The sequence below is a fragment of the Lynx canadensis genome, chromosome D4 (genome assembly GCF_007474595.2).
Source record: "Lynx canadensis isolate LIC74 chromosome D4, mLynCan4.pri.v2, whole genome shotgun sequence".
Taxonomy (NCBI): domain Eukaryota; kingdom Metazoa; phylum Chordata; class Mammalia; order Carnivora; family Felidae; genus Lynx; species Lynx canadensis.
Window position 1 is genome coordinate 72,033,539 of NC_044315.2, and position 22,350 is coordinate 72,055,888.

The 22,350-nt window shown below is 38.5% G+C and overlaps 2 protein-coding genes across 15 annotated transcripts in view; one reads left to right on the top strand and one right to left on the bottom strand.

The window, feature by feature from the left end:
• The window catches only part of UGCG (UDP-glucose ceramide glucosyltransferase), an 85,473-nt gene extending 68,718 nt beyond the window's left edge, over nucleotides 1-16,755 (top strand). For both annotated transcript variants that reach the window (XM_030294202.1, XM_030294201.1), the window contains exons 3-9: nucleotides 6,020-6,122; nucleotides 6,850-6,951; nucleotides 8,434-8,546; nucleotides 12,001-12,179; nucleotides 13,481-13,567; nucleotides 14,066-14,255; nucleotides 14,617-16,755. In XM_030294202.1, coding sequence (XP_030150062.1) covers nucleotides 6,020-6,122; nucleotides 6,850-6,951; nucleotides 8,434-8,546; nucleotides 12,001-12,179; nucleotides 13,481-13,567; nucleotides 14,066-14,255; nucleotides 14,617-14,787 — 945 coding nt within the window. In that variant the 3' untranslated portion in view covers nucleotides 14,788-16,755. The remainder of the gene's footprint in view (nucleotides 1-6,019; nucleotides 6,123-6,849; nucleotides 6,952-8,433; nucleotides 8,547-12,000; nucleotides 12,180-13,480; nucleotides 13,568-14,065; nucleotides 14,256-14,616) is intronic.
• Nucleotides 1-22,350, bottom strand: part of SUSD1 (sushi domain containing 1) — a 288,718-nt gene that overhangs the window by 21,261 nt on the left and 245,107 nt on the right. For 3 of the 13 annotated variants that reach the window (XR_003964320.1, XM_030294193.1, XM_030294188.1), the window contains one exon: nucleotides 16,670-17,353. The exons of 6 other annotated variants lie outside the window; for them this stretch is intronic. Coding sequence is in view for 6 of the 7 variants with exons in the window: in XM_030294193.1 (XP_030150053.1) it covers nucleotides 17,307-17,353 (47 nt within the window). In the remaining variant the exon portion in view is untranslated. Of the gene's footprint in view, nucleotides 1-986; nucleotides 1,314-1,682; nucleotides 1,820-2,061; nucleotides 2,080-13,515; nucleotides 13,588-16,669; nucleotides 17,354-22,350 lie in introns of those variants that run through there. 4 more of the 13 variants (XM_030294191.1, XM_030294194.1, XM_030294195.1 and 1 more) reach the window with 4 other exon arrangements.

The window sequence follows — 22,350 nt, forward strand, 5'->3', positions numbered from 1 at the left end:
AGAGAGAGAGTACAAGCAAGGTAGGAACAGAGAGAGAGAGAAAGAGAGAGAGAGAGAGAGAGAGAATCCCAGGCAGGCTCCGCACCGGCAGTGCAGAGCCTGACGTGGGGCTTGAACCCACGAACTGTGAGATTATGACCCAAGCTGAGACCCAGAGTCTGTTGCCTAACCAACTGAGCCACCCAGGTGCAAGAGATTTTTTTAATAAATGAAAGAATATCTTCATTGATTATTACTAAATCTCAGAACAGCTTAGAATCATACATTTATCCTTGTGAAACTTAATGTCACATTTCAATTGTTTAATCCTCATCCTACCCTTTCCCCATTCAACCACTCTCAACTAAGTTATGGAACTTCTGTGTGGCAGCCCTTGTGCGATGATAGTCACAGAATTTAATTGGTTGAGGAAGTTAGTGTGGGCTTTAGTTGCAGAAAGAGTTTCTAAAAATAATCCAGGAACATATGTATCCATTAATTCTGAACATTTGGGGTAAGTCGATAACTGATTTCTTCTTCTGAATGATTTTTCTTTTATTACAATGTGGGATTATCTCAAGAGCTCTTGTTTTTGCTTTTTTCACAAATATGCCTTTGAGGTATTTAAATTCGTCAAGGAGAAAACTATTTTGATTCTTACTATAAAATGAGGAACTCCAAATGTAAGAGATTGTTTTTTATTACTTTTTCAAAATTTTATTTACTAATTATAAAAGTACTGTTAGCTGTGTAAATCGAAAATTTGTAAAGTGGAGGAAAAGTGTCAAGCACCTGCAGTCTAAAGGAAAATTTGGATCTCACGGTATTTCATTTGCTTTTTACTTTTTAGATTTTTAAATATTTATTTATTTTTGAGAGACAGAGTGTGAGTGGGGGAGGGGCAGAGAACGAGGGAAACCCAGAACTCCGAGCAGATTCCAGGCTCCGAGTTGTCAGCACAGAGCCCAATGCGGGGCTCAAACCCACGGACCATGAGATCATGACCTAAGCTGAAGTCGGATGCTTAACTGACTGAGCCACCAGGCGCCCCAATTTCGTTTGATTTTTAAAAGACCAAGAGCAATGGCCCATGTTCCACAAGAAACTGAAGTGAAACCACTGACCTCCCACCAATCTGAGTGTGAACAGACAAGTCGCTTGTGTGCCCAAGGAGGCCTGTAGTCCTGAAACGAACATTTGTGTGACTGCCAGGCCCAGCAAACTTTACTATTTGCTTTTTGTCGAGTGTGAACACTGTTTTAGAGAAGTATGTCTGGTTTCATCCTGGACCTAAATTTTTCCTCCTGATTTGATTTGGAACATTATAGGTGATTCTAGAAAAAAAAAAAAAGAACATGGTCAGAAATTTAATTTTTGACACGTGCAAGAATATTTCTTGTTCTGGTACTTGTTCTAAATTTCTAGGTTTAAATTTTGGTGAGACTGTTACTATGCTAATTGTCCTGAAAGATTTCTGTGCTTTACGTGTCTTATCAATTCACTTATTTTGATATTTATTTTTTGGGGGAGGGGGGAGTGAAAAAGCCATGTAATTCATTTTCCGCAAATTGAGCACTCGGTGGCAGCAAAGAAGGCATTTAGGGAGAGATTTAGCTGTAGCAGGAAGATTCAGCAAAATAGCTTTACTTTAGTAAATCCTTGCCATATGAAGAGTTTTTTAGTTAAATGATCAGAATTCTTACCAGAGTGAGGCTGTGGTCATTGTGGTGGGTTTTTTGCTTCTCTTGCAAATACACCATTGGTTTAAAATGTTACAAGTCCAGTGCCATGTTTAGACTCTTTCTTACCAGTGGTGTAGCTCTCCTTAAGAAGAATTGTTGGGGCGCCTGGGTGGCGCAGTCGGTTAAGCGTCCGACTTCAGCCAGGTCACGATCTCGCGGTCCGTGAGTTCGAGCCCCGTGTCGGGCTCTGGGCTGATGGCTCAGAGCCTGGAGCCTGTTTCCGACTCTGTGACTCCCTCTCTCTCTGCCCCTCCCCCGTTCATGCTCTGTCTCTCTCTGTCCCAAAAATAAATAAACGTTGAAAAAAAAAATTTTTAAAAATAAAAAAAGAAGAATTGTTTTCTAACTGGATAGTCTTCTAAACAAAGAATTAGAAGACAGAAAATCGAATCCGTTATCAAAAGACCAAGCACAACATATGTTAGTGAAACTTCCAAATCTGCAAGATTAGGAATTTACCAAGTAAATTTGGAAAACAGTATAAACAAACTATTTCTTGAAAATAGAGATGCATATAACTCAACTTGTCCAGTCTTTGAATTCAGAGCTGTGTTCTTACGAAACATTTCCTTCCTGGCATCTATCTTTTACTCAGAAGTTACCCTAAAGACAAATGCATTAACTTATAAGTGTATTATTAATCGTTCCATGCCAGAGACTGTTCTAGGCATTTGGGGTCTAAATCTCTTCTTGTCATAGAAAATTTATATTCTGTAATCCAAATACCCTCATAAAATTTTTCTTTAAAAATGATATGTAGTTATTTATAGACAATTCAAGATATTACTACTTGATATGCAATGTAATTGATTAATATCATTAAAAAGTTTTCTATTTTAAGATGTTTTGTCTTGTTTGCTATAGTTCAAAATTTATATTCCTAATGTCTACAGGGCTGAATCAGTGAGCCCTTTTTTCTTATGTCATTTATATACCTAAATCTAATGCTATATATGCATCTGAACGTAGCGTACGTGATTATTGCCATTTCAGACATTCACTTCTTGAATATCAAAGGGCTGGATCCCAGGTTGTGGATTTCCTACACCTCTCTTGTTCTCAGCCTTTTAGTCATTGTACTGTTTGAAAAGGAAATTACTGGGGCGCCTGGGTGGCGCAGTCGGTTAAGCGTCCGACTTCAGCCAGGTCACGATCTCGCGGTCCGTGAGTTCGAGCCCCGCGTCAGGCTCTGGGCTGATGGCTCAGAGCCTGGAGCCTGATTCCGATTCTGTGTCTCCCTCTCTCTCTGCCCCTCCCCCGTTCATGCTCTGTCTCTCTCTGTCCCAAAAATAAATAAACGTTGAAAAAAAAAATTAAAAAAAAAAAAAGAAAAGGAAATTACTAAGGAGTTGTTGGAGACTAATCTTCTCATCTAAATTACTCTGGGTTTTAGGCGTGCCTGGTTGTTTCAACTGAGTGTCCGTCTCAGGTCATGATCCCAGGGTTGTGGGATCGAGCCCTGTGTTGGGCTTTGCGCTGAGTGTGGAACATGCTTAGGATTCTCTATTTCTGTCTTTCTCTCTCTACCCCTCTCCCCCGTTCGCACTCTCAATAAAATAAAATAAGATAAAATAAAGAGATATGAAAAGTTTATTAAAAATAAATAAATAAATTGCTCTGGTGTTTATTTCTAGATTCATACTGCCCATTTATACTGGAATTCACTGTATTGTATAGCTGTTTCAGATTTATAAAGTAAGCGTTTTCTTGAAATATTTTTAAAGTGTAATATTTTTAATAAATGCTATATTTTTGAACATATATGCTTACATTTGATCCTTTAGATAGTGTAAAAATATACAAAAAATTTTTTTTGTTTATTTTTGAGAGAGAGAAAGAGAGCACGAACGGGGGAGGGGCAGAGAGAGAGAGGGAGACACAGGATCCGAAGCAGGCTCCAGGCTCCGAGCTGTCAGCATAGGGCCCGACATGGGATTCAAATCCCCCAAACTGTGAGATCATGACCTGAGCCAAAGTCAGACGCTTAACCTGCCGAGCCATCCAGGCACCCCTAAAAAATTTTTTTTTGTATTAGCTAAGAAAGCTTTCAACCAATATGCTGTGTTTTGCCGGTTACAGTGTAGTTGGAGTGATTTAATTATTCCAATACAGAGATTCCTAGCAAATAAAATGTTTGATCAAACTGAAGACATAGAGGTGGTTAGCAGAGCTGAAAAATCAAGATTCCTGGTTAACATTTAATACCTTAGAACATACTTGGAATGCTACCTCCTATTTGGTATAATTTTCAATATCAGAAACAAGCGAAAGCATAAGTCGTGTGTTTAAATAAAAGTCTGAACGTTTTTTAGATAATATGAATTGAGTTTCATTTGCACTCTGGCTAATCAGGAGGTGTTTGGTTTTCATTTGAAATTAAAAGGCATAATCAATAAAAATGGAAACTTTAAATCTTACATTTGAATAAAGGTAAACTGTCTCCTTTGAATACTTTTCTAGAGCTGTATTTTGCAAAGTTTTCTCTTGCTAGGGAAGAAAGCAAAGACTAACTTTTTTTATTATATTTTATGGAATTGTATCATTTACGAACATTTCCTTTCACTTGTATTTGCTCATACCTGCAAAACAGCATAAATTATAAAAGCATTAAAGAAACTGAGGTGTTGGGGAAAACTAGGCATTCTTACAGCAAGGGTGGCTGAGCAGTTCACTCTAGGAGGGAAGCTAATTGTAACTTTTACCCTTTGGAAAGTCACTTAATCTTTCTGATCTTCATTGTTAAGGTCGATGCCTTTTGGCTAGTTCAGCGGAACATTGTTTTGAGAGTCAGGTTGGGAAGAGGACTGATGCTTTACAGGATTTAGGAGTCAACCCTTTGGAAAATTCAAGGGCGTGGGCAGGAGTGGTGTCCTTCCCATTCTCAGATTTTTATCTGGTCCCTGAAGACTAGGTAGCTATGAAGTTGGTTTTAATACCTCCTGAGTGGCAATTTTGGTCAGTCATCATTAAAGGTAGCTAGTTGATAGAATGTATAATAATAGTAGGTAGAAAGTATGAGAAAAGTATACATTGTTTTCCCAGAGTCTACTTAACTATTGAGAAAACTTTTTTTTTTCCACTTGAAAAAAAAAATCTTATTACCTTCTTCATTGACCTTAGTTAGTCCTGGCCCTTCTCATACTCAGCTCCTAATTTCCATATTGCCAGTTTTTGCTGAGTTTCCCTTTACCTGAGCTGGTTCCTGTATGTTAGATACTTAGAAAGCTATGTCCTTAGCTCTTTGTATTTTATTTTTTAAACACATAGCTTTGTTTTTTTTGGGGACACAACTAACCTCCCTCCTTTGCTTAAAAATGTCCATCCCATTTTAGAAAGAGAATTGGTAGGATATTTGTCACTGACTGAGTCAGCATGAATTTAGCAGCACTTAAAAAAAAAGTTACTACTAAGAATACTTTTCCCACAAAATAATAAAGTAGCATCTTTATATGTGAAAGCAAACACTTTTTTTTAAAAAAAATGTAGTAGTTTATTAAATGGTAATTTAAAGGTTTAGCTCCAGATTTTTTAAACCTAGTTACATGTCCGAACTGCCCCCAGAGATTCTAATTCAAAAGTAAGAGTGGGGCCCAGTATTCTCTTTGAATAAATGTCCCAGGGTAACCGACACAGCCAGTCAAATGTGAAGAAATGACTTCCCTAATGTCCTATCAAAGAGTAAACATCCTATCAAAGAGTAAACGTAGCACTGAGCAAAATAAAACCCTGGATATTTTCATTGTTAGAAGGCTAATCATGCTTCTCAGGATGATAGACTTTCAACCAAATTCTATTTTATTTCAAAAAATTATTATACAGCAAAAATCTAATAGCACTTTGTCCTTTTCATGGGAAGAGTTTGGAAAAACTCTTTACGTTGATTATTCTGGGATTTGATACATACTTTATGGCACCTTCATGAAATAGTAAGTTCAGAGACAGAGCTTCTAGAGAACAGGGAGATGTTTCATGATGAAGGCCACAGAGAAGCTTGAGATCCAGTTTAATTCAGGCCATGCCTGTCTGGGAATGGCAAGACTTCCAACTGTGGGGGTTGCCAGTCTCTTCATTATCTCTGCTGCTTGCAAATCAGCCCCTGTTCTGGAGAAGCTGCTCTCAATTAAAGCAACACTTGATGTCATAAGTATTTGCATCGTTATGAGTACTCTCTTAACTTTTAAATGCTGTGTGTACAACGGCTTCTTTTTCCTAATGCTTTTTATCAATCAGTAAATACCAATAATGTGCTTATTTTTGTAAAAGAGGTTTAATCTCCGTAAAATGTGTTCTTTGACTAGTATGAAGTACTCCTTTGTGTACAAGATCACGATGATCCAGCCATTGATGTATGTAAGAAGCTTCTTGGAAAATACCCAAATGTTGATGCTAGATTGTTTATTGGTAGGTAACAAATAAATTCTACCATAACCCTTTTGCTTTAATAGTATTAAGTATCAGTAATCCTTGCATTAAACTATAGATTAAGCTGTTGGCCACCCACTGACGTTATTGGGATGTTTGCTCTCTGCGTGTTTGTTAGAGTAGGGAAAGGTGTTTCTAGCCTTTCGAGAGAACTTAAGTTATAAAAACACAGGGTGGTGGTGGTGGTCGTCGTTGTTTTTCCATATCTGGGATTAACAAAATAACCAAAAAAAAAAACCAACCCAAGTTATGTTTTTCTCAGACACGAGAATCTGTTATTTTTGTTTCTTTACTATTTTCAACCTGTGGGCCTTCTTATATCTCATTCACTGTAGTTGGGAGTGAGCAATAGAATTTACTTTTATTATATTGCAAAAAGAATATTTTTCAAAAGCCTGCAGGCTTATTCTAAAGACTTGTAGAGAGATATTTGCCATTAAACATTGATTCATACTTAACTATTGATGCAATAATTTAAGAATCAAACTGAAACTAATATATTTTCAAAGACAAATTAATTCTCTTTTTGAGAACGAACAATTTTTTCTAAATATGAATAATAAGGAATGCAAAACACATTAAAGTATGTTTGTTTCTGTTATTATGTATGAAGGTACTTTTCACTTCTCCCTACCATGTATCTGTATAATAGAATATATTTTCAGTGTTGGATGAATCTTTCATAGTTGTATCTTTAAATTTTTAGGTGGCAAAAAGGTTGGCATTAACCCTAAAATTAATAATTTAATGCCAGGATATGAAGTTGCAAAGTATGATCTGGTATGGATCTGTGATAGTGGAATAAGAGGTGAGCTGCTTTTTATTTGTTTTACAGAACTATTCATTTGATGATAAAATGCCAAAAGCATTCTAAAAATACATGCATCAATCCTTTTTGTTTGCCTAATAAAGTAATTCATTTCATCATTATTTCATGGTAAAATGTCAAGTTATACTTATTTGGAATTTTTTTTAATGCTACTCTAGAATGTTACATCTGTAGAATTGTTTTTGTTTTGAAGAGAAAATTCCAACTATTAAAAAAAGAATAGTCACGGTCTACCATACAATCCTTTACACAAGATTTTTCATAGTTGTTAGTTTTCCCGAGTTCATGTAATAACTTGTCTTTTACTTTAATCTGTTTGTGGCACCAATACTGTCTCACACAAAGGGACAGAAATTAGTGAGTATTTTACCGAAATACAAACATGGCTTTTAATTGGTTTTAGGAGGAAAATATACTGAAATCATAATTTGCGTGTTTGCATTTTTAAACATTTATATTCTAATATAATGTTATAATGTCTAACCCCTCAGTATTTGGGGTTGGGTGATTGTTGTTGAGGCTGCCCTATGGGATGGTTAGCAAGCATCCCTGGCCTCTCCACACTAGATGCCAGTAGCACCTCTTTCTCAGTAGTGACAACCAAAAATGTCCCTAGACGTTGCTAAGTGTCCCCTGCAGGGCAGCAGTTGGGAACCACTGTTGTAGAATATGTGTATTGAAGGCCCAAATACACTTTTATACAATAGGTTTGTTCATAGCTTTTGTATTTTTGAAGGAAATAAAAATACAAAGTCATGGAAAAAGGTAGGAGGTATTTGCTATTTGAAGAGGGGACAGTGATTTAAATTTTTTTTATTAGCTTGAAACAGATGTGAAAATTAATAGAAGTGTGACATGCCTGATTAATCAGGCTCATTATGAGTCTTGTCAATTCATGGACAGAGAGACTACGTTCATTCTTCGTGTTTGCTACCTTAAATTATTTTCTATCGTACATTTGTTTTGTTTTCATAATATATGTTCATCTCTCGGTCAAGTTTAATCTCATTCAATTCCCATTAGCAGTTTTATGACATAGGATATCTCATATCCTCCAAGAAAGTGGAGGCTCATCTCCTGTAGTTAGAGAGTGCAGGAAACCAGCGTAAGAACTGAGGTCCTTTCAGCTCTGCTCCTGTAACTTTTCCATTAGGAACACATTGTCCACATTCTAGTTGGGAGGTTCTGAAATAGGGGGAGTACCATTTTCAAGGTATATCCTGGCTCTGGTACATATTAGCCTGAAAGTGTGTAGAGTAAATTAGCTTATCATAAAGTATGCCTTTTTGAAATTTTGTATTCTACCTAGAAAAGTGATTGAGAATGATTTTATTAGATCCAGATGTAAAAAAGAACTTTATAACAGCTCACAAAATACATTTCACATTGGTGGGCATTTTACTAAAAAGGATTGTTTTTTTTCTCTTTCCCTCACCACCTGTTTGTCTTTTTTTATTGTAGTAATTCCAGACACACTTACTGACATGGTTAACCAAATGACAGAGAAAGTGGGCCTGGTTCATGGGCTGCCCTATGTAGCAGACAGACAGGGCTTTGCTGCTACATTAGAACAGGTAAGTATGGTTGTCATAGATAATATTGTTGCATCCCTGATCTTCCAGAAACTTGAGATTATTCTGAGAGTTGGGATGGACTACGTGGAGTTAACTGTAATTAAGTCTGTTTTAACCTGCTAAGTACTGGCATCCTCAAGATGAGAGTAGCTGTTTTAGTAGTGAAGAAATTCTTGGGCCCCTGGAATCACTCACAGCCGCACTCTGGCAGTGAATGGATGTGCAAAGGAAATATCTTGTGGTCTCATTACCAGCTGAACACAGTATATTGTTTCCTTCTGGTCCTTGCTTTCAGTTCTAGAGTTTGGTTCTAGGCTTACATAAAAGCACATGACATATAGTTCTTTCAGAAATCTAATCTGAAAATAATTTTTTTTTTAAGATTTTAAGTATTAATCTCTACACCCAAAGTGGGGCTCAAACTCACAACCCTGAGATCAAGAGTCACATGCTTTTCCAACTGAGCCAGCTGGGCACCCCAAGAATCTTTTTTAAATATCAGAGTATTTGAAATACACACAACAAAGGAAAATTGTTGTTATAAAATTATAAGTTATTACATTATAAGTTATTATAAAATCCATTTGATTTCCTTTTAAAATGGATCTCTAAAAATTACTGGAGAGGGGTGCCTGGGTGGTTCAGTTGGTTAAGCATCCGACTTCAGCTCAGGTCATGATCTTGCAGTTTGTGGGTTCGAGCCCTGCGTCAGGCTCTGGGCTGACAGCTCATAGCCTGGAGCCTGCTTTGGATTCTGTGTCTCCCTCTCTCTCTGTCCCTTCCCTACTCACACTCTGTCTCTCTCTGTCTCAAAAATAAATAAACATTGAAAACAAATTTTTTTTAATTACTGGACAAACTTATTTTGTGGTTTCCATTTTTTTCTCTTCACCCTATAATAGAATTATATAAACTATAAATTGTGGGAAAATGTAAGAAGCAAAAAAACAACAAGCTATAACCCTACCAACTAGAGGAAGTTTCTATTTTTTTTCCTATGTTGAGGTGGTACTCTAAAAACAGTTCATATATGATTTTTGTCACTTCATCAGCTTTTCTCCCTATCCTTAATAATTTTTAACATTTAATTAAAAAAAAAATTTTTTTTAACATTTATTTATTTTTGAGACAGAGAGAGAAAGAGCATGAACGGGGGAGGGGCAGAGAGAGAGGGAGACACAGAATCGGAAACAGGCTCCAGGCTCTGAGCCGTCAGCACAGAGCCCGATGTGGGGCTCGAACTCACAAACTGCGAGATCATGACCTGAGCCAAAGTCGGCCGCTTAACCGACGGAGCCACCCAGGTGCCGCAACATTTAATTTTTTTAAGTTTATTTATTTTGAGAGAGACAGAGACAGCACATGAGCAGGGAAGAGTCAGGGAGAGAGAGAGAGCTCATCCCAAGCAGGCTCCATGCTGTCAGTGCAGAGCCCAACGCAGGGCTTGAACCTACAAACCATAAGATCATGACCTGATGAAACCAAGAGTCAGACACTTAACTGACTGAGCCATCTAGGCGCCTCATGAGTAATTTTTTATAAAAGTGATTTTTGTTGACTATATCATAGTCTATCATCCTATCCTAGACCTGACTTAACCATTCCTGTGCTGTTAAACATTTAGGAAGAATGTTTTCACGTCATAAGGGAAGGACATATGGTTGCAATCTTTTAAACACGTCAACTTGCTTTTAAGTGTATCTGCACTTGTATGATTTTGAATTGCAGTCTTGTGATTACTACAGATCTTAGGGGGTAAAGGTACATTGTGTGTGGAATTTAACCTTTGGCACTTTGAGCCATGACCTCTTAATACTGCCCATGAATACATTTGTCCTATTGCAAGTCTTTAAATATCAGAGTTTTTGTTTAGTAAGAGAAACTCTGAGTAGTTACTTTAAAATAAAATACTTAAAAATTTTTTTTTAGTATTTATTTTTGAGAGAGAGTGTGAGAGAGCGTGCGAGTGGGGGAGGGGCAGAGAGAGAGGGACAGAGGATCCAAAGTAGGCTCTGTACTGCCAGCAGAGAGCCCGATGCCAGGGCCTGAACTCAGGAACCGTGAGACCGTGACCTGATCGGAAGTTGGACACTTAACCGACTAAGCCACCCAAGCACCCCCAAAATAAAATACTTTTTATTCTTATATGCCACATCATACTTTTGTTTTACAAATATCCAAGTTGATTTATAATGGCAGTGGTAAGCATCTCCCAGATCACACAAATCAGTGACTTAGGTTAAGTGTAATCCTTAAAGGCCCCTTTGCCATACTTAGAGTGAATGGAAATAGAGGGATTGTTCCAGTCTGTAAAGAAATCCTGGGAGCCTTTGATGGAGTCCCTATTTCCACCTCATTCCTAAAGCCTCACTTAATAACTGCTTAAGAAATTAAGATGTGCGCTTCTGGTCTTCAGCATTTGGTTCAGTTCAGCCCCATAAACCACAACTTCACTACAGTCTGGATGTCGAGCAGGCAGCAAGAATCCTATTATTTGTCACCACCCCTGCCAGTTCTCTTGTTCCATGCTGTGTGTATGTAACTGCTGCCATTGGGAAAAATCACCCTTCTCTATTTCAAGCTAGTTAGGAAAGCAGCATATCTAAGATGTAAACAAAAGGGTTTTATGTCTAATAATTAGGATGATGACCATTTTATTCTACCACTAATTTAGCAACTTGCATAGCTCATGACTTCAAAGCATATCTAGGGAAAGGGGGAGTAAAATGGAAGACAGAATTTCAGTATCTTCCCTGTTTGTGAAAGATACATTGAAAGATAACATTGGGCAAATCAGGAAGAAGCTCAGTGACTCAGGGGCAGGAAGCAGCCAGCTATGCAAAAAAGGGTGCAAAAAAGGAATTTAGAAACAGGATTGTCCTGTAGGTTGATATACCTACAGGTGAGTATTTGAGTATTTGTGTGTTATGTATGCATGTGTGAGTACACACATAAACACACGTGCATACGCATACACATATATGCATATACATATACCTTTATGTGTAGGGGTGTGTGTGTGCAGTTACACATATTTAAAGTACAATATATGTTATATATTATAAAGTATAATATAAAATATTAATGAATATTTTATATGTGTTTGAGTCCTATTTTTACCTGACTTATATCCAAATTAGGTTTTATTTGGATGAATCTTTAGGGAAGACAGTATTTATTTGGGAATACAATATATACTTTTCCCTCCTAGAAGTATATTTTTCTTCGTAATGGTAATAACAAGAATAGTCAACCAAACAAGAAATTACTGATTGCCTGCTACATGAAAACACTGTTTTATAAAAATTTTTATTCAGGTAGTTTATGTAAGAATAATAAGATACTCAGTCATACCTAAAGGATATTCTTTCGGAAAAAAAAAAAGTTTATACATGCCATACTTTTAACATAACATCCTAATTACACACATATGTTTTTGCTTTTGTTTCGGCAGGTATATTTTGGAACTTCTCATCCAAGGTCCTATATCTCTGCCAACGTAACTGGCTTCAAATGTGTGACAGGAATGTCTTGTTTAATGAGAAAGGATGTGTTAGATCAAGCAGGAGGGCTTATAGCTTTTGCTCAATACATTGCTGAGGATTACTTTATGGCCAAAGCCATAGCTGACCGGTAAGCAAACTAAATCACATTAGGCTGTAGTATTTTTAGTACCTGACTTCTGTTGGTTTATTGTATTTGTTAAAGTCTTGGATTAAGGGGCTATTTTATTTTAGTTTTTGCTAGTGAGTACAGAATAGGTCAGTATTTTTTAAGAAAGTAATTCCTGTTCATAGATATTGTTATGAAAGAAATATGTGAATAAATGATTGTTCTACATTCTTTAATGTGATTTGACATAATGAAAAGGAAGCTTCTCTGTGATTATAAATTTTCATTATTATGGATGTAAATTTCTATGTGTTTTAGAAGAATTAAAAAAGTGCAGTCATAAGCTATCAGGTGATTTAAATTTAAAGATTTACAAAATTTAAAGAATATGATTCCACATTTTGGAATTTCTCAGTAGATTATTTGATGCTCTGCTAAAAAGCCACTTAACGATTCATATGAATGGCTTAACATTTTCTCTATCACAAAATTGTTTGCTTTTAAAGGGGTTCATTGCCTCATGTGATAATTTACTAAAGATAGGATTTTAAAAATTGGTATGTTTTAAAAATTCTTTCGTGATGTTATTCATGTGGCTCATAGTTTCATAGTGTTTCCGATGAGATGTATATATAATACCACTTTTTGTTTGCATTTCATGTTGAATATCCACACACACATCACACATATTCCCCATCCCACCCCACCCCACTCCACCCCCCACTGCCCGCCATTTGATTTGGTGGGTTTTTTTGGTTTTGGTTTTGGTTAGTAGTGATCAGAGACTAAACTATTAATTTTTTTTTAACGTTTATTTATTTTTGAGACAGAGAGAGACAGAGCATGAACAGGGGAGGGGCAGAGAGAGAGGGAGACACAGAATCTGAAACAGGCTCCAGGCTCTGAGCCGTCAGCACAGAGCCCGACGCGGGGCTCTGACTCACGGACCGCGGGATCGTGACCTGAGCCAAAGTCAGACGCTTAACCGACTGACCCACCTAGGTGACGCGAGACTAAACTATTAAATACGAACCCACTCCACTTGGTACTTTGAGAACATCTGTATTTTAAGTTTTTTAAACTGTAAACTGAGAGGTTGTAGCTCCTTCCAGTTCTAGATGGTACTGTCATAGTCCTGTGTATTTGCTAAAACATCCAGGGGTATGATACACCCTAAGTAGGGTGCTGATCCTGAGAACTAGGCTCACCCTGAACACCAACAGTTCTTAAGTCCTTACAGTGATGAGTAAGTAAATGCATAACCAGTCATGCCTGCAGGTGTTCATCATCACAGTTCACTTTATAATTGTCTTAATTTTCAGAGGTTGGAGGTTTGCGATGTCCACTCAGGTTGCAATGCAAAACTCTGGCTCTTATTCAATTTCCCAATTTCAATCCAGAATGATCAGGTAAATCAGTTGGCTTTCTTCTTTTTATACATGGTTAAAAGAAAAAGGGGGGAGAGAGTAATTTTTACATGGTCTAACTTGATATTTAAAATATCTAAAAGTCAAATTTTTGTTTAGTTCCAGAAAAGAGAGGTTAGCATCTTTGTTAAAATAAATTTTAATGTCTAAATATATTTTCTTGCTGTGTAATCCTGAATGCGTTCAGTAAAGAGATGTTGAGACTTTGCTGTCTTTAATGTGCTGTTCTCTATTTTCTTTCTACACTTTGAATTTTATAATCTTTACTCATTAGAGTGTAGGCCATACAAATGAATATATAGATTTCTTTCTTTAATGTACTAAATAAAAATAGAAAAGTGATTCTTAAATACTCTTTAGAGACAAGGGCTTTTATGGAACAGGCTAAAGAGCTGATCATTTGGGGGGCAGGGAGTTGATTAGTCTTGTAACCAGGCTGTTTTAAAGAAAAGGTTTTTTTTGTTTTTTGTTTTTTTTTAGGTGGACCAAATTGCGAATTAACATGCTTCCCGCTACAATAATTTGTGAGCCAATTTCAGAGTGCTTTGTTGCCAGTTTAATTATTGGATGGGCAGCCCACCATGTATTCAGATGGGATATTATGGTATTTTTCATGTGTCATTGCCTGGCATGGTTTATATTTGACTACATTCAACTCAGGGGTGTCCAGGTATGTGGATAGGCATGAAAAGGTTGGCAGTCATTTGGTGGAACTAAAACTGGTTTAATTTAGAAAAGCTTGAAATTTATCCAACCCATTCTTCAGCTTCCCATTGAAGGTTAACATCGGGTTTAAACATTACCTTCTTTAGTGGAATGTGGACACAAAACTTAACTTGATTTTCAACTTTCAGGTGATAGTTATACTATCGCTTTTATTAAGCCTCCAAAAAAAATGATGTTAAGCAGTTCAGTTATCTAAAGAAGCAGGCTTGATTTCATATAGTGTATTTTAAAAGAGTGAAATTGAAGAATTCCATTTTTTAACTGTGTATAGTTCGACAGTAAATTTTTGTTTTTTTAATTCCTAGGGTGGCACACTGTGTTTTTCAAAACTTGATTATGCAGTAGCCTGGTTCATCCGTGAATCCATGACAATATACATTTTTTTGTCGGCATTATGGGACCCTACTATAAGCTGGAGAACTGGTCGCTACAGATTGCGCTGTGGGGGCACAGCGGAGGAAATTCTAGATGTATAGCTACAGCTTTGTGACTGTACATAAAGGAAAAAAGAGAAGTATTATAAATTATGTTTATATAAATGCTTTTAAAGATCTACCTTCAGTAGTTTTATCACATGTATGTTTGATATCTGTTCTTTAATTTATTTTGCATGGCACTTGCATCTGTGGAAAAAAAAAAAAAAACCCACATCTGTAGTCTTGGCCAAATGGTACCCTTTGTTTTGTGGAAGTAGAGAATCAAGAGAATTGGTTCTAGGAACCTGGCTTTGGTTTTTGTTGTTGTTTATTTTTTAAAATAAATATATATATATATATATATATAAAATATATGAATGCTCTGCAGCAAACACTATGACAGTATCCTTCAGTAGAGAAAGTTTCTTACTTGTGAGTACACTCTTTTAGAACATTTATGGGATGGCAGCAGCTTTGTTTTGGGGTTTAGAAAAGACTAGAAAGTAATCACTTTACGGATCTAAAGTGAATGGTGTCACGTGGTGAACAGTCCACGGTGAGGTACTAACTAAGAAACTTTTTCATGCTCTATGCCTACCTCTTGTAGTTGTTGCAGAGCAAATATAAATTGTAATAAGGTAGCTAGGCCTTGCAAAAACAAATGGAAAAACTTTAAAAATAATAATAAAAGAGCTGGAGTCTAGTATTTATATGAATCTGTGAGAGATTTTTTTTTTTTTTTTGGTCTCACTGCAATGAACCAAAAGTGGTTGAGTTTGGTTTTTAATTGTAGCCATGTATTGAAGGCATCCTTTTGACCAACTCTTGTTGGTTCTGTCTTGAACCATTGTTAATCACTGTGCTGGTAGACCTTTCCTTCCCTGCTTCTCACCTGCCCAAGTCCCTTCTTTCCTTAACTTTTTTTTTCGGGGTGGGGGGGGGTTTTGTTTTAGTGTGACTGGATGTTTTGATAGTTGTGAGGAAAAATGCATTTCAGACACATTTCACACATGAGCTATTTTCTTACACAGTATGTCTTGTTAAAAAGAATGTAATTTCATGATACAGGTATTTAATATCTTTTTTAAGTAAATATTCTAGCCATCAAATAAATTGCAGTAGAGTATTAAGTGGGGACAGGATGAGTTTTACTCTTAAAATTAATCAGTATCAAACTAAGTCTACTGTGTGTGTGTGTTTTTTTTTTACTCTTACAGTTAGTCTAGTCTTATTTAAATTGGATTTTTGTATTCCAGTTTGTATGACAGAATAGATCAGTGCTAGTTGTAAATGCATGCTGTATGTCACTCTTCTCTCCCCATCATGCCGCTGAACTTGCTTGTCAGGTTGTGCTTAACTTGTGGTGAACTGGACTTGTTTTTGTTTAAAACAAAATAGGCAAAAATGTAAGGGATAGTGCATAAGCCTTTTTTTTTTTTTTTTTTAACCTTTGGTAGTGGAATTTTTGCTTTTTCTTCGGGATTAGATGGCATGTTGTCCATATGAACGCCTGCTGCAGGGCTGATGCTGGCAATATGGCAGCTTTAAATTCTGTTACTACAGTTTCCATGTCAAAGCATAGTGTGTAGCATATCAGCAATAACTACATATTTAAAGAAAATGAACACGTTTTCACCTCACTGAGCCAACTCATTTAATTGTCTAATGACTAATATACATGGTTTAAATTGTAATATATCAATGTGTATACACTATGTATATACATTATGTATAAGCTTTTCTCTGGGCCAAACTGCTTCATTTAAAAAAAAAAATTTTTTTTTTTTTGGCGCCTTATGACGAATTTGTTTGAAGGGCATTTTCTTCATGAACAAAGGCTTTGATGCATATTCCTTTCTATGTGAAATGGGTAGTAGTGTTCCCTGAGGAAAGTTGCACAGTGAAAACCAGTCTAGTTGTGACCCACTCTGTTTTTTTTTTAAATCTCTATTACACAAGTTGAATTTTGCTGAATATGTTTGTAACTTGTCGGTTTGTTTAATGAAGTTTGGTTGATGCCATCCTTTGCACTGCTGAAGTGAAATCTTGCTTATTACTTGGCTTTTTGCTGATCTCAGTATGGGCAATGTAACAACACATCCAAATGGCTGGACAGACTTCTTGTGTTTTGTAAATAGAAACAATGACTGTTCTGTGTGTGTGTTTTATGTGGTCGTGGAGTATTTCCTTGAAGTGAAGCTTCACTTAAGCAGGACAGAGTGATTCTTTGTTTAGCAAGTTTAGGAGTGATGGTAAAATGGTAAGAAATAATATAAATGTTGAAGAAAGCACCACAACAGAACTGTAGGAGTCCAAATTTAATAAACCGTTAAAAAAAAATGTCTAGAATATACCACGTTTTATTTAAAATCATTGTATGAAGTTTTTTGTTTAAAATAAAAATTTGAATACAATCAAAACATTAACAATAATGTATTCTTGTTTGCTGTCTTGTATTTTTATAAACAACATATTCCACCATTCATATCAGGATTACTAAAAGAATTCTGTCAAGTGTTAATTTGAAATCTTCCTTTTTACCTGGGCTACAAAGTCAGGCTTATGGCTTGACGTTCGGCTTATCTGCGTTGGTTGCGTTGGTTGCACGTTATAACCACCTGGAGAACTTAAAAAAAAAAAAAAAATACAGATGCCTGGGCCCTGCCCACAGAGATTCTGGTTTAATTAGTGTGGGGTGAGGGCTGAGCTCTGCTTGTTCTGTTTGTGCAGGCAGGCCTGAGAAGCGCTGGCCCACAATCGCCTGTAGAAGAGACCCATTCGCCCCCGTGACCCCCTCGCCTAGGCTCAGAGCCTGACTCAGCCTCTTAGATGGTACAACTCCAGTGGTGGGAAAAGGCGGAACCAAGGAAAGGAACCGGCTCTGCTGCTGGAGACCTACATGGGAGCTAGACTAGGCCGTCCCCCACGCTCTCCAGTGCCAGGCCCCTCCCGGCCTAGAGGCGTTTCTGGGCCCATTTCACCACCAGCCTGTGAGGGAAGAGTACTTTTAACTGAGGAGCACATCCCAGGAGAGGAAGAGTCGAAAAGGAATTTGAAGGGATGAGAATGTTTTGCCATTAAATAGTAGTGATGGTTGCACAACCTTGTGACTATACCCAAAAAACCCACTGAATTGTCTGCCTTTAAAGGCAAATTTTATGGTCTGGTTAATTCTATTCCATTTTTTTTTTAATAAATGAAGGAAAATTAAAACCACTGTAAATGTATTATTTCCTTCCAGTCTTCTGGTACCGTTTGCTGAAATGGCTTCGAGAGAGTGCGTAGGACTGCTCTTTATGTGGCTTCCTTGCTCAAAGAATTGCCATTTTGAAAATCTTTCTAAATTTGACAGATGAAAATATTGTACCTCGTTGTTTAAACATAGGGATTTTGTTTTTGAGAGAGAGAGGGTGCAAGTGAGCGAGGGGCGGAGAGAGAGGGAGAGGGAAGCAGGCTCCCCTGAAGCAGGGCTCGAGTTCACCCGACGTGGGACTCAAACTCACAAACCCTGAGATCATGACCTGAGCTGAAGTCAGATGCTTCATGACTGAGCCACCCAGGCGCCCTAAACATACGGAATTTTTTACGACTGGCAAGATTATCTCTGCACGTAAGATTTACAACCACTGGAATGTCTTCCATTTCTTGGTCGTATTTAAATGAGGGTCTTAATGCTTTTTTATTGTGTATTCCACATCTCTTTTCTTTTTAACCATAAAAAACAATTTACATTACCAGACAAAACACTGCTAAAATCTTTGCATTTAAGATAATGTTTTCCCAAGGCAAGATGGGGTAGGCATGGAAATAACTGATTAACATTTGTGTAACTAAATGGCCCACACAAGTGTCCTGATCAAAGATCAGTCTTCCCAAATGTGATTTCCCTGCCTTAGAACACACCATTTTCAGCTTTGAAGTAACAATATACTGACATAAAGCTTACGTGGCATGTGAGTACTATTTTTTTTCAATACATTTCTGAACTTCATTGGCTAGTATTTAGTGGAATATTTCCTGGGCTTTAGAGTGAGGTTACGCTAACAGTGCAGTCATTTGGGCTTTCCCTCCCCACCCCACTCCCCCACCCCCATGCTTCAGAAATTATTTAGCCAGGAATTATCTGTTACTTGAAAGTTCAAAAGAATCTATCCATAAGACTTTACGGGCCTAGCACTTCAAAAACCTTTTCAGTTTATTTCATTGGTAATAATCAGTTCACATTTCCAACCTCTATTCTAAAGTCACTTTTAGTCATTTACACCATAGAGATGCATATGGCATTCTCATAATTTTCTTCCAACTCTCGCTAGCTACGTATGCTGCAGGGCAGGAGGTCTGCAGCCCCCGTGCGGGTTGAACTTGGACCTCTGATCTGAGAGTAGAGTTGGCTGGCAAGGCCATCCCTCCCGAGGCTACCAATACCCTCTTTCTACAAAGAAACCCTGACCCTGTGACTCCTTCTCTTGATATGCTTTAATGGCTTGATGTTACCTTCAGGGTAAAGCCCAAGCTTTACTATGGCAGAAAGGCTGTTTTATGGGGTGCCTCGGTGGTTCAGTCGGTTAAGCTTCCAACCTTGGCTCAGGTCATGGTCTCACAGTTTGTGGGTTCAAGCCCTGCGTCGGGCTCCGTGCTGACAGCTCAGAGCCCGGAGCCTGCTTCCGATTCTGTGTCTCCCTCTCACTCTGCCCCTCCCCTGCTGGCGCTCTCTCTCTCTGTCTCAAAAATAAAAACATGAAAAAGCGCGCCATTTTAGGTTATATCCTCGCCAGCACCTCCAGATCCACTTGTTACCATTTTGCCAAACTCACTCACATAAACTCTCATTGTAAACTTCCTGCATTCCTTGACGTCTGCCCTTCCCTGCTCTGGGCTTTGTGCCTGTTCCTTACTTAAACTCCAGTTCCTCTGACCTCTGCCCCGCTCTCGGGACTCTGCCCAGGGTGCCAACCCTTCCATGACTATCTTCTCTGGTTATATGCCCGGTGTCTGTGCCTCCCCAGCCTCACCCTGCACTTCTGTCCTAGCACTTAATACTAGTTCTTGTAATTGCTCCTATAGTTGTTTGTGTTCATCATTAAATTCGAAATGTCAAGGGCAGGGAGGGTCAGTCTCTTACTTGACTTTGTGTTCCAAGCGCCTAGCTTAGGACCTGACACAAAGTCCGTTTTATTGAATGAATTAACGAACAAATAAAGATAAGCATGCCTGCAGCACTAATCTTACGCCTACAGCCAATCACGTCATAGTTAGGAGCGCAGACTGTGGAGCCAGACCGGTTGGGCCCACTTTCCAGCGTCACCATATGCTTCCTGTATACACTCTCTGCGCCTCAGTGGATTCCAGTGTGATCTACTTCTCAGGGTCGATGTGAGAATTAAAGGAAATACTGGATATGAAAAGCCACATTCCTGGTAAAAGCTTGTGTTACAATAAGGATCTCCAGTCACTAAGTGAAAATGAAAGCTTAGTTGCACAGTCGGACAAAGTAGCTCTTCTTCCTCCAAGGCTTGAGGAAAAGAATCGTTCACAATCTGATGGAGAGAGTTGCTTGATCTTTTGTAGGGCAACTGACCCCTCCGCCCTTGGTGGTTCACAGTAAATATTCTATCTAGCGTTCAAGACAAAAAATCAGTCTGATTTATTTAAACTATTATAAATAGTGCTATTGTAGCCCATATAATACTGGCCAGAATGTTAGCTGATGGCCTGAACTGCAAGGCCTGGCAGTAAATTGCAAGACCTCACTGCACAGGCCTGCGTTCCCAGAAGAACAGTCCACAAAATCTGAAGACTGAGCACGTGGTGTTCACAGCAGAGCGTTGCAACACGCTATGTGCAATGAGGTGCACCCGTGACATGGGCAACATTCAAGGAATTTTACCTGACTGGAATGTTTCCTGCTATTATTCTTTAAAAGGACAACTGGTTCTGTGTAACTAAAAGACATTTCCTGGGTGTTCTCTGACCCTGAGCACTGAGAGCAGTGAGTGTGGAGGCTGAGGTCTCTAGACCTGGCCATCTGAAGGGGAATTTTCTTACACATGGCTTTGCAGCTTTCATGGTTCCTAAGCTGTAGGATAAGAATTATTTTATTTTTAATTTTTTTAATGTTTTTTTTTCTTTGAGAGCGAGCAACCGCAAGGGCAAGCGGGGGAGGGGCAGAGAGCCAGGGAGATTCAGAATCCTCAGCAAGCTCCAGGCTCTGAGCTATGAGCACAGAGCCTGATGCAGGGCTTGAACTCATGAGCCCACTTAACCAACTGAGCCACCCAGGCGCCCCGGATAAGAATTATTTTACATGCCAACTGTAGTGCCCCACTCCCCTATCATAAGGCCCCAAACTCTAAACCTTTATAAGCTTTCCTGAGATTCTGATGCAGGCACTTTCCAGGACACTGTGAGAAACATTTCAGTGGAGTTGTATCACCATGGGGATGCATTTTACTCAAGTTGACAGTGGAGTGAAGGTGGTGGCCTTGTGGGCAGGAGGGTTGAGGCTCAGCCCCTAGGATATAATTTTTTTGATCTCTAGGTGAAGTGGTTGCAATATTGTGATTTATAGTGAGATATGTGTGTGTGTGTGTGTGTGTGTGTGTGTGTGTGTGTGTATTTTAATGTTTATTTTGAGAGAGCACGAGCAGGGAAGGGGCAGAGAGAGCGAGAAATAGAGAGTCCCAAGCAGGCTCCCTACTTAAAGTGCAGAGCCCAAAGTGGGGCTTAATCCCATGAAGCATGAGATCATGACCTGAGCCTAAATCAAGAACCAGATATTCAACTGACTGAGCCACCCACGCACCCCTTTAATAAGAAACATATATTTCATCTTCAGCACCCTTTCTGGCACAGAGTTCCTAAAACCCTTATAATTTCCTGTGTGAAGAGAGGTCTTTTGTTATGTTAATGAGTTGACTCTAGGACCTGCATCTAGAGTTGGGGTTGATTGCCCGGAGAACCAAACTTGGGATTGGAGGTTTGGAACTTTCAGTCCCACCCTCCTGACCTGCAGGGAGGGGAGAGGGGTTGGAGGTTGAATCAATCACCAATGGGCAATGATTTAAATCATGCCGATGTAATGAAGCCTCCATAAAAACCCAAAGGATGGAGTTCAGAGGACTTCCAGGATGGTGAACACATGGAGATTTGAGGAGATTCACGTGCCTGGAGAGGGCATGGGATCTCCAAGCCTTTCCTCATGCCCTGGCTTCTGCATCGTTCCCATCTGGCTGTTCCTGAGTTATTTGCCTTAGTAAATTGGTAATCTGGTAAGTAAAATGTTTCTCTGAGTTCTTTGAGCCACTCTAGCAAATTAATGGAACCCAAGGCAGGGGTGGTTGGAAACTCCAATCCATAGCCAGTTGGTCAGAAGCACAGGTGACAACCTGGACAGGTGTCTGAAGGGGCAGGGGGCCAGTTGGGGGACAGTCCTGTAGTACTGAAACCTTAACCTGTGGGATCTAATGCTATCTCTGGGTAGATAGTGTCACAACTGAGTTAAACTCTTGGACACCTAGCTGGTGTCCTGTGCATTGCTAGGTAACATGGGAAGAACCTCTCCCGCCACACACTGGAATCCTGATCGGGAACTCAGTAGTGGCCGGGTGGAAGTGTAATCACCAG